We start from the raw sequence: 12,721 nt of genomic DNA, 5'->3' as shown, positions 1-12,721 counted from the left end.
CAAACAGTGCAAACCGACAAATATGTGTTTAAACCGTGCATACACACTTTTTAAGCACAAATCCAGGATTCATCAATATGTTCTGTAACAAATTTAGAACTGCCTTAGACCATGCATATACACAAATCATAAACATCCTACAATCTTAAAAGTGATATAGCTATTTATTCAATGTAAATAGTATATTACAACAACCACAATTATTTAAAAAATAAAATTAAAATTGTCCTGTTCCCACTTTTAGATGGCTATAGCTGTTATATTGTAACATCCATTTTACATATATCGGAATGTGACACCAAGTAATTTCAGATTTGGCTGTGATACAAGCCAATTCTGCTGGTTAACCAGCAGCCTGCGGAGTGTTCCTCACACCCTGACAGTTCAGCAATGGTACAGGGAGGACTGCTCTTCTTTCACTACATTATTGGACAGAGATTAAACAGGATGTATACCTGATGCTGCAGTAGACATTTATTTAGATCAATTCTATAGATCTACACATTTACTGATTTTTATTTTTTACAGACATGCTGCATTATAGTGGTGCAACAATTATCTGGGCTGTACATAGGATTTAAAGTCTGGCTCCAAATTGTTGTGCCTGTGTTTTACCAGCCAACTCTGGCTTTTCTGGCTTATATTTCTAAAACTATTGTTTGCATCACAGTTTTTTCTCTGTTTAACATTTTTACCATCACAGACCTCTCCAGGCTCTCTCCACTACTGTACTGTGCCAACAGAGTTTACACAACCAATTTTACATGCACACTTATTTTGTGCGCAAAGTAAGAACATTTCTATGGACATATTAATGAATGGAGCCCATTGTCTTGTTGTGTGCTGTAGTTACGTATTGAGCATCCAACTCATAGCTTAAACCACTCAAAGCTGTTACAATCACAATAAACATGTTTATTTTAATGGAGTTAATCATGACTGATGGAACTCTGTAGTTTGAGCTAATTGATAGCTAAAATGCAGTGTAAAACAATTGATAATATCTATTGCCAATTCACAGCTGGTTCAAACTGTAAAAGTCTGCTAGTGTGTCCCTGACTTTAGTACTTATACAACTACAAACTTGTCAAAACTTGGCAGTCTCTTAGTTCGGTTGCACCTTGTATGAATAACATTAAAACTACATAAAAAAAGGTCACATGGTGGGATGGGATGTATTGCATTATTTATTTTACAAACATTGTACAACAACCAAATTGATTGAAGTTCAAAATTCATTCTTGATCAGCACTGACAAAGGATTGTTTTGTCAGATAAAGAACTATACAGACTATGCAGTGTCTTATTGTCCATATTTGACTTGTACAGTTTGTAAACATATAGGCTATGTGGTTATATTATTATTGTTATTTGGAATATTATTTTTGACTTTTTTTTACTTTGTAACTTTATTGATACGTTTACATATAACAAAATGTGCTTGTCCAGAATCAAACTGAGGGTGTTGAGATTATATGTGTCTCATTATATTGCGTGAGTCTTAACCACCATACTAGTGGGACCCCCTGTATGATTAAGTTTGATTTCTGGCCTGAAATCTGTTTGTATTTTAAAATAAATTATGGCCATTGACTCACAATGTTGTTGTTTTTTGTTAAAATGTCAATGTTTTGGATAGACAAAAAGATGAGACTTCACTGCACAGTCATAGAGAAGAATGAACTCGTAAATGTGCATACTCCATTACTGCAGCTCCAACAAATTGATGATGTATTTAAACACCATCCATCCTGTTTAGAACAGTGTATAGAACAGAGCAGTGAACATATACACAAGATAGTGATTGATCTATAGATCTAGTGAACTAATTTGTTGAGTTGGATTAAAATTGGATTACCTGAAATAATGACTGACCTAATGTCGCTTTCCTCACCTGTGCAGATCCCTGCATGGTGGTGTCTCCACCATGTATGAGTGAGGCCGATCGCTACAGCCTGGAAGCCCTGCGTAGCATCCACCAGATGATGGACGATGATCAGGATGGAGGGATTGAGGTGGAGGAGAGTGTGGAGGTACAAAAACTCATGTTTCGACATTTTCCTGGCTGCTGTGAACCCTGTGTGTGTGTGTGTGTGTTTTCTTGCATGCTAGAGACAGACAGGGTAAACCAAGAGTACAAAAACAGGTGTCCTGGCTGGTGGTAAAGTCAAATGCTACTTCAAGGATAGCAACGGTATAACTTTGTTTTTGGCTCTGTGACAAAGTTGGTTTGCACTAACAGAGTACTGTAACACTGATGACCTTCATAGTCAAACTTCAAGAGTATATCTCTTCTTAAGACAAGACTCTGTTATGCCTGTTATTGCCAGATATTTCAAACAGGCACACAGTCATCACAACAGTGATTTGTATGTGTTCAGTGCCTGAATGTATTTCTTACCTACTAAAGATAATTGTAATGGAGAAAAATCCAACCATCTCAGTCTGTTTCTTTTTTTTCATTTCTATATCACACCTTCCAAGCATTTTAATTAAGAGTAAAATAGTTTTGTTTATGCAAAGTTATAATCTTGTTATTCAGATTAGTTTTGGTCATGTAAACAAGTGCATCCAACCAAGCATTTGGGCCAGTACATATGTGCAAAACAATGTTTACTGCATGTAAAAGTGCATTCATGCGCATGTGCAGTTGTAGCTCAGTGATATTATGTTGCACGTTTGTGGTTTGAGTTCAATATTTCACAGTTAATGATATCCAGGGTTAACATGCGTTTTTGCTCTGGGAGTCTGCAGGTCTCTGCTCTATGTGACATTGATAGTAAACCTAGAATTCTAGAATGCCGTAGGCCTTCCAGAATGTAGTTCAGGGATAAAGTATCTAGGGGCTCGGGTTGCGGTTGCCATGGAGACTTCAGGGGAGGGGCCTGGGCTCATCAGAACACAGCTCTAAGACTCCTCCAGCCATCATATGAAGCCTTCGTTTACAGCCAAGGACACATTCCAAGACAGACTTACCACAGGGACATATGCGTGTAGAATCAGTGAAGTCTGCAATACACACTCATGCTTCTCCATCCACTCTAAATAAATACATTCTCAAGTCACACTCTCCTTATTCCTTCACTGAAATCCAAGAACACACTGCAACACACTGTATTTTGGAAAGTGAGGGTAGCTCAGCCAATGCGATTTTTGTTTTATTTTTATCTAACCTTTATTTAAGCTGGAGAATCATATTAAGAACATCTTTTTCAAGAAATGAAACAAACAGATGACACAAAATAGACTGAAGAATTCAAGACTCAAGAATTGAATTATCATTTAAGCCAGTTGCAGTGATTGTAGTTTTTTTTTAAGTATTTAAAAATTTTTTTTTTTATATATATACTGTATATACATACATATGTGTGTCTCAAAGTCAGACACTGGAGTCATTGGACATTGGAGGGGGGTGTGGGGGGTGGGCATAGGGCAGTAGGCTTATCTTGGACTTTGAGCTACTTAAAATAAAAATGTCCTGGCATGGCTGATGGAGCTCAGCATTCATCCATAAGGACTGCTTTATTACAAACAACTCCATCTTATAAACCTGGAATCTGTGTGTAACAGCTGACCTGTGAAGATGTGTAGCAGTACACAGAGGATTAATTTCCATCAGATCCTGACCGAATCGGTGCTGATAAAGTTGCTGCTGCTGTGCCACATGCATTAATGTGCACAGTCTGTTTGGAGACACACTTATCGATTCAGCTACTGTGTGATACTGCAGGTATTTAATAAACTCTCCTTCACATTTATATCCTCTTTGTTACTTGAAAATACCAGAAATATGCAGGAATAGGCTCAAAACATTTGAGGCTGAAGCAATGGTGGCCCTCATGACCTACAGAATGAACCGAAAGCTTTGGCACTGCACTCGCAGCTACTCTGTTAACTGCTTCTGATGACACAAACCAGATACAGGAAGTGTTCTGTGAATGATAGACATCAAGTGTGTTTTGGAATTGGCTTTACACTAAATATTAGGGGAACAAATTAGATTTCTCTCCGCTTATGAGGGAATCTGATATTGGGTCAATTACAATTATTGTCCCAATCGGTTATTATGTGTAGGTAACAGTATCAGAGTCAAACACTGAAATCAATGAATACAATTTCTAATACAACAATACTCCTTACTACCACCCATGCTGCTGTCTGACGCAAGTTAAATAAAATAATTAATATATTTAGGAGCGGTCTAGGACCAATCCAAAACAATAACAATAAAGTGCAGGCGAAAACATACAGTGACAAAATAATATGATACAAAGAACATTTATGTGTGACAGCTTTGATTTATGTCTTTGCAGTTCATCATTGAAGACATGAAGCAGCATCAAACCAACAAACACAGCAACCTGCACAGAGAAGACCAGCACATTACAGTTGAGGAGCTCTGGAGGGGTTGGAAATCATCTGACGGTATGTGTGTGTGTGTGTGTGTGTGTGTGTGTGTGTGTGTGTTTGTGTGTGTCTGTGTGTGTGTGTGTGTGTGTGTGTGTGTGTGTGTGTGTGTGTGTGTGTGTGTGTGTGTGTATACGTGTGAGTTTTATTCCAAAGATGTAAAGCTCTATTTTGACTCACTTTGCCCTATTGTCTCACTTCTCAGTACATAATTGGACTCAAGAGGAGGTGCTTCGCTGGCTGAAAGACTTTGTTGAGTTGCCGCAGTATGAGAAGAACTTTAAAGACTTTAAGGTCAATGGAAACACACTCCCCAGGTGAGAAAATCCAAAGACATTATTATAGTCAACCGAGCCTCACTGTCTTGTGTGCTGTTTTTCAACAAAGACACTGCAAAAACAAGTTAGTTGTTGTTTGGGATCATATCAACATATTTAATCTTTATTGCCAATCAAATCTGTTTGTAGGATTGCAGCCAATGAGCCTTCATTTCTGAGTGTCCAATTGAAAATTCAGGACCAGAGGGACAAACAGAAACTCAGCATCAAAGCTCTGGACGTAGTGCTGTTTGGGCCACCTTCACGTAAGAACAATTCCTCACTGTCTTCCTTCTCCATATTCTTATGTCTCTTTAAAGTACTATCCAATCCTGATCTGCCTACTTGCTTCTTTAGTATGCACACATCCCAACTCTCCCAGTTTCCACAGATTTACGATTAACGATATTTGAAGGAGAACTACTGGCGTTCATTGCATTGTTTCTTTCAGTAAACTGCAAGATTTTGCAACCCTTCATTTTAAGAAATTATATTATTGGATCAATCAATCCCTGAAATTAAGAAATTTGAAAACTTAATTCACACTTTACTATCTATTAAAAATGTTATGTTGCCAACTTGGCAACTCCTATGTTACTTCACTTCAATCTTGACCCTATTTTCCCATATTTTTGTGTCTAAGTGACTAATTGGGAACAACAAATTTCGACATTGGTTCAGTGTAGAGCCACCAAATGATAATATTTTGCCTCGACATTGAAAATCTTTAAAATAATACTAAGCTACACTTGCTGTACTTAAACATGACAAACTCCTCCCAGCACTCCTCTTTCCAAGTCTGTCATGACTGAATATTCAGTTGATTTCAAGATCAACTCAGCTCTCACGAAATTTCACACAAGCAAGACTTCTTGGTGAGACACAATAACAAACAGACCAGATCAAGTGAAAGGCAAAGAAAAATGTTTTATTTCTCTGTATGGTCCTTTTCATAATTTTGTCAGACACAATGTCTTACAATAACAATTTGAGCCTGTCAGTGGGGACAGCAAGCACTTTCATTGGAAGTACATTGACAGGATGTTATTGGCCCAAAGGATTACATTGCAGCCCGCTTAGTGGCTGCAGTCCAAAGTGCTCTCACTCAATGCTGGACCAATTTCAAAAATTGTTCTCCCCATTAGTCACTTAGACACAAAAGATGGGAAAGTAAAGTGGGTCAACGTTTAAAAATACCAAAATTCCCCTTTAATGATTGCTGAATTCCACTTACCTGATGATACATTTATGATATAATTATAATCATATTATCATGACTTTCCATTCGACCATAGGTCCTCCTCACAACTACATGAAGGACCTGTTGCTAATTGTATCAGTGGTGATGGGAGTTGGGGGCTGTTGGTTTGCTCAATCCCAAAACAAAACCAGCAAGATCCACATAAACAAGATGATAAAAGATCTGGATAGTCTGCAGAGGGCTGAACAGAGCCTCATAGATCTACAGGAACAGTAAGTATTCATTTATTTTTCTTTGTCTGCCTCTCAACTACTATATGATGTGGCTTCATTTTGTTTGATTGCACTAAAACCACCATGTCATTTACTCAGACTAGAGCAAGCCCAGGAAGAGAAACGTAATGCAGCGGAGGAGAAACAGAACCTGGAGGAGAAGATGAGGGATGAAATCATGGGGGCACAGGAGGAGGCATACCGTCTGCACGAGCTGAGGCAGGGAGCTGTCAGTGAGCTCAGTCGCCTACGATATGCAGAGGAAGAACTGGTGCAGGTAGACATACTAAAACCCATCATACATCTCAGAGGAAACAACCTCACAATACCACACTAGAAGGGTCATCTTCTGTGCTGTAATTTAAAAGCACTCAAAGTATTTTCCACATTTCTCTAAACTGACCGTCCCTTCAGGTCCGTGGAGCACTGAAGCAGGCAGAAAAAGACATGCAAGCTAGCTGGAATTTCTCAGAAGTTCTCCAGCGGTGGCTCCAGTTGACACATGAGGTGGAAGTCCAGTACTACAATGTCAAAAAGCATGGTGCAGAACTACAGCTTGCCTCTGCCAAGGAAGAGGTAATGTATTCACATGGAGACACATGAAAATAAACAGTAGTGACATTTAAAGGGACTACACTGGACACATACACAAATAACTGCCAAAAATGTAAGGACATAGGGTTATGAATATAGAAGATCTCTCTTATTTTGACCAAACTACATGCATACCTATCTAGGTAGGGCTGGAAATCACAGATGAACTCAGGATATGACACTATCACGATATTCTTCCCATAATAACAACATTTAACTGTCAAGGAAGTAGTCTCTATCTGTATGTATGTATGCTTTTCATTTCACACTGGCTAAGTAAGAAGTGACAGCCATTCCTCCACATCCCGAGCAGGGAATGCACAAGTGAGTGACATGACACTGTATACACCTCCATCCTGGACCATGATGGCGGGTTAGCGTTTATTACAGAAGTGCAGCACCCACCCTCTGTTTGGATGAGCAGTTCTTGAGGAAGCTGCAATCAAAAGGCAATTAGTTTGACGGAAAAGAAGTATATCAAAACACTGATAATTGGAGCCTTGGTTTTCGGTGGTAGCATTAACAAATCTAATAGGAGAGAACAGAGATGCGACATCATGCTAATAACCCAAAGATTTCTTCCTTTTCTGTGGCAGTAAACACCTCAGACAACTTGCCAATTACTAACTGTGCTATATTCAGAGCTTCACAAGATATACAGGGGGTGAGTGAGAAGAGTGATGACGGTAGCTTGAACATTATAAACAATCGGGCTACGACTACATACTGACATTCTCCTACATACACACGCGCCTCTTATTGTAAAGCTGCTAAGTCAGCTACAACACAGGTACCATACAGAACATTTTAAAAAGGACTATGAATGCGCTCCTTGTGACTGTCGAGGATCCAGCAGACTTTGTGTTTCCAGTGCGGACAGTAGTGGCTCACAGCGCATAATTTTGTCACCTTACATTGCCGTCAAACAGACTATCAAAATCTGTTCAGTTCCTCCATACTGGGAGGGGGGATGGGGGAGTGGTATGGGTGTTCTGCTAATGAAAGTAGCTGAATCAACTCTGAGAGGTCGTATGTGTGAAAAATTTATTGATACTTGGTACCACTGTATGTTGCAATATCTATATATTTTTTTGTCCCACCAGTACATAACATGCACCTTTACTTTCCAGGCAGAGAAGATTAAGAAAAAGAGGAGTTCTGTGTTTGGAACTCTCCATGTAGCCCACAGCTCCTCTCTAGACCAGGTTGACCACAAGATCATGGAGGCAAAGTGAGCCACAATACTACTGTGCAGGTTTTGTTTGTGTTTGTCACAGCAAATATGTATATGTCACAACGGTTTTTGTATTTCCCAAAGGAATGCCTTGTGTGATGTAACAGCCTGCCTACGGGAGCGGCTCCATCGCTGGCAGCATATTGAGAGAATCTGTGGCTTCAACATAATCAGAAATCCTGGCCTTGCAAACCTCACAGCTCAGCTCTACTCAGACTCACATGCCATGGGGTTGCCCCGAGTGCCTCAGTCATCTTTTTCATGTCGCAGCTCGGTCCATGGATCTCTAGAGGATCTGTTAGAAGAGTCTGCTTCGCCAATCTTATCACAGATGCCAGGTAAGTAGACCAAAAGATGAGTTCTTAGTGCGCTTTCACACCACTAGTTCGATTATTTGGGTCCGCACCATGTAGCATACAGGCTATGGTGTGGTCCGCGTTCACACCTGCAAGCAGAGTCAAGCAGACCGAGACCACCTCTTTTTGGAGGTCTCAGTCCGCTTGATTTAGTGCGCACCCGAGTGCGATTGATGCTTTCACACCAACGAAAACAAACCAAACTAAGAGCTTTTGGTCCGAATGGACTGTTTAGTGCACACCAACTGCTGTTGGTGTGAAAGTGCTCTTACTTTATTTGCTTGGATCCCCATTAGACTATAAAGACCATAGAATATTTTTCACATACTTTTTGAATTAAGCCATTCAATGACTGCTCAATTTGGAAGCAGCTGCAATAATTCTGTTTTTATCTATATATATATATATATATATATATATATATATATATATATATATATATAGCATAGTACAGCATAGTACAGAGAAAATAGAAAAAAGCTTGAATGTTCCTGACCAGGTAGAATATTAATAGATGGTTACAAGACACAGTAGTTCATCAACTAGCCCTGCAAGTAGTCCCTACATCACCAAACTTCTACAGCCACACATTTCAGGAGGATACTCAGATTAACTACTTTGTGGTGTGATTGGGCCTTTGAGATTGAAAACCATGGTGTACATATTTATTGCTACTACTACATCATTGATTTTGCTGATTGGTTTAATCTTTTATCTATCTCCAGCTCCAGTTTCACCAATGAAACGCTCTCCTCGACCTCGGGGTTCCACCATATGTCGGTCACGTCGTTCTGGTGTCATCAATCAGCCAACAGCCACCATGATCTCTACAGACCCCGACCTTATCATCCCAATCCGAGCTCCCTACCCTTGCTTTGATGAGGATGAGGAGCTCTTGCTCAAAAGCCTAAATAAACAGTACGTCTCTCTGCTCACAACATTTAGAGGCCAATTTGTTGTTTTCACACACTGCTAAACTGTTTCGATGATTCCTCTGTTGATCTTCAGTCTTTATTCATTCTTTGATTCTTTACTTCCTTATCCCTTCCTCCATCCTTTATTCTTCCTTTCCTTTCTCTCACTAATAGAGACTCCCTAGAGATGTACTCAGATGCAGAATATATCAGCTCATCTCCTCTAAGCAAAATGTACCCTTGTCCTGCCGTTGACACCTCCTCTAGAAAGCTCTACCATGATGAAACTGAACTGCTTGCAGAAGAAGTAGATGCTGGTATTGAATCTCCAGTTCGCAAAGTTTCTGTAGGAGAGTTACATGCTTCTCTAGATGCTTCCTGCAGAAAGATGTCAAAAGACAAACTGTTAGATACTTCTTCAGAAATCCCTTCTTTGAAGATGGAAGAGTGTTTGATTGAGGCTACATCAAAGAAGAGATCGCGAGACAGGAGCGAAGTTCCCATGGATGTTAGAATGGGGCTTGCCAGTGAGTTAGATGCAGAATTTACAGCTAAGAAAGTAGAAAGAGATACGGTAGGGGATATGATGGACACTGCTTCATGGAATATATACACAGAAAGAAGTGATTTACCACTGGATGTGAGAAAGATTATTTGGGATGAATTAGAAGCATCAAATGTTGCACCTGGTAAGATACCAAGAGATGTGATGGGCACTTCAATGGACAGTGCCTCAAGAAAAATGATACGAGATGAGCTTGAGCGCCCATTTGACTCAGTATCCAGAAGAATTACAAGAGATTCAATGGGAGTTTCCCTAGACTCAGCTTCTCGAAAGCATCCATGGAATAAAGGGGAATATCAGATTGATTCCTCCATGAGGGCAATGGACAAAACAGCTGAGATTGCTAGAACACCATCAAGAAAGATATCTAGAGATGAGCTGGAATATTGTACAGATGCTGCTTCCATGAAGATGCTACCCAAAGAGCAATTTGAAGCACATGTGGACACCATGTCCTCCAAAGAAAAGCAAGAGTTTGGCTCAGAACCATCAACAAGTAGGAGGACTCTCAGAGATGAATTTGAGATGTCTCTGGGCTCTCTCAGAAGGAGACTACCAAGATTACCAAGAGATAACACTGACAGTTCGATAGACATGCCCACTGGAAAGATATCTCGTGATAGAGTTGATGTACACATGGAAATACCTGACAAATCAATAATGAGGGAGGAGTTGGGAGCATCTGGATCAGGCTCATCTACAGGACGAATCGGACAACCAGATCTTACAACACCCTCCCAGGTGCCATGGAAGTCATCATCAGACCTTTTCGCCATTGGCCCATTCAGCCAGCTTGTGTACGATGGAATCCTGGAGAAGTCCTGCACTTCCTTGGCTGCATCCACAACCAGCCTCTCTGCCCCAACCCCCAACCTGCAACAGAGCAAGGTGCTAAAAGAGGTGGAGCCACCATTGCCACCACCAAGAGCTGCTGTCCCATCTCCTGCATCACCCCATGAGATTAAAGAGGAGAAGAACAAGGAAAAAGAAAAAAGCAAAAAAACCCTAAAGCTAAAAAATCTTTTTAAAAAGAAAAATGAGCCAACCTCAGAAAAGCTTCAAAGTGGTCTTCAGAAACTCTGACCATCAGTTGATTTTTGTTAGATTTGTTTCCCTTTTTTATTGACATTTTCACTAGAATACTTTTTGAACCGAAAGGGTAGCTTTAGAACATAATTTCAAGCACTTGGTAATGAAAAGGCAGTAAGTTTTAGGAAGCATAACCCTACTTAAGGCTAGACATTTCTAGGGCCAGTGGTTTCCAAAGTATCAATATGAAAGGAGAGTAAGAGAAGCAAATAACAGATTGATGTTTCCATTCTCTGAGACGTCAAAAAGCACTGGCAGAATTGTGATACGTGTATGATGTCAAATGTTGTCTGTAAAAAAAGTCAACAAAATATAGCAAATTTGGTCAGTTGCATATATATGGAGCTCAGTATGACAATCACTTTGCCAGTTTTTGAATAACTTATTTTATATTTGAAACAGATTTGTTCTGTTATTAAGTCTTATGTAGAAATATGGTTGATACCATATATTGTTTTAGATGCAATTTTTTTTTGCTTTTTGATGCTTTGCCTATCTATGGTTGAGGGATTAAATTCTGTTTAAACAGATGCGGCTCTTCTGTGTAACAGAGGCAATGCTTGAATTTAAACCTCCAATGAAGACCTCATGTCACATGAGTCTGATCCCAATACATTTAAAGGCCTATATTATTTCACATCCCAAATTTCTTTATTTCTGTTTTTCTGAGTGTTATTCCCACTTGTTTGAAATGGAAGGGGCTAACAACGGAAAAATGTTATGTCAAGTATTTCCATGCTCCAATCAACATTTAACAATATTTTTTTTTTAATCCGATAACAGTTGAGAGGTGGTTTATGTTGCACATCCACACAGTCCTGATGAAGCAGATACAAGGTGGTTTTGAGGTTTAAGATAATAATAATACCAAGTGTTTTTTTCTTTGAATTTGATTCATTTGAAATTTTACTTGATTTAAAATTTGAACCTGTTGATTGATTGTTTTTTAGGCATGACTCTTTATTGTTATGAAGAAATACCTAGGATGGTAATACTTACTTATTCATAGTACCTCAGTTATTATTTATGAGTAATACATAAATGTTTATTGACATTATACTCAAAGCACATTTTAATCTAGTTATAATTAGATACAAGGACATTTTAAAGCTGGAGTGTGTCCTCTCTTTCTGGTCAACACATGCTTATGTCATAGTCTCTGCTGTAGCCTACACCGTCGCTACTAAGGTGGAACTTATGGCGCTTTTCCACTATACAGTTCTAGCACTACTCAGCTCGACTCGGCTTGGCTCAACTCAGTTTGATACCAGGAACGACCTTTTCCATTTTCAGGGGTCGTTGAAGTTGCTGTGACTTCCTTTTATATGTGACACAAACATATAAACAATGGAGGACATGGAGGCGATGGTGTACTGCAAGAAAATTGAGCCGTATGGCTGTAACACTGTTGCCGGTATTTAAAAATGCCAGGTTTGATTCTTGTGTGGGACGGCTCATGACTCTTCCAGTGAAGAGACTCTGACCAATCAGTGGCTGGCAGTCTGTTGACGTTACATTTAGTATCGACTCAGCTCGATGGGAACCTCGCCAGAGCAGGTACTGAAAAAGTACCAGGTACCAGGTACTAATCCCTAATGGAAACGCAAAAAAAAACCGAGTAGAGTCGAGCCGAGTAGTGATAGAACTGTATAGTGGAAAAGCGCCAAGAGCAGGTACTAAAAAAGTACCAGGTACTATCCCTAATGGAAACGCAAAAAAAAGCGAGTCGTGTCGAGCCGAATAGTGCTAGAACTGTATAGTGGAAAAGCGTC

General features: G+C 39.6%; 1 protein-coding gene across 1 annotated transcript; it reads left to right on the top strand.

Annotated features, from left to right (window-relative positions):
• The first annotated feature begins 1,907 nt into the window (after positions 1-1,907).
• LOC128365934 (stromal interaction molecule 2-like) lies at positions 1,908-10,943 on the top strand. The gene is made up of 11 exons (XM_053326561.1): positions 1,908-2,033; positions 4,314-4,425; positions 4,613-4,724; positions 4,875-4,990; positions 6,020-6,197; positions 6,297-6,474; positions 6,612-6,773; positions 7,922-8,022; positions 8,110-8,363; positions 9,107-9,299; positions 9,470-10,943. Exons 1-11 carry the CDS (start codon positions 1,911-1,913, stop codon positions 10,941-10,943), a joined length of 3,003 nt encoding a protein of 1,000 aa, XP_053182536.1. The 5' UTR covers positions 1,908-1,910.
• The last annotated feature ends 1,778 nt before the right edge of the window (positions 10,944-12,721 follow it).

This window comes from Scomber japonicus, chromosome 2 (assembly GCF_027409825.1).
Source record: "Scomber japonicus isolate fScoJap1 chromosome 2, fScoJap1.pri, whole genome shotgun sequence".
Lineage (NCBI taxonomy): Eukaryota > Metazoa > Chordata > Actinopteri > Scombriformes > Scombridae > Scomber > Scomber japonicus.
This window is presented reverse-complemented; position numbering and strand designations above follow the sequence as displayed.

Coding starts and splice junctions, on each gene's coding strand:
- LOC128365934 (XM_053326561.1), top strand. CDS start 1,911: ATGGTGGTGTCTCCACCATGTATGAGTGAGGCCGATCGCTACAGCCTG. Junction 6,198..6,296: donor CTCATAGATCTACAGGAACA/GTAAGTATTCAT, acceptor TCATTTACTCAG/ACTAGAGCAAGCCCAGGAAG. Junction 6,475..6,611: donor CAGAGGAAGAACTGGTGCAG/GTAGACATACTA, acceptor CCGTCCCTTCAG/GTCCGTGGAGCACTGAAGCA.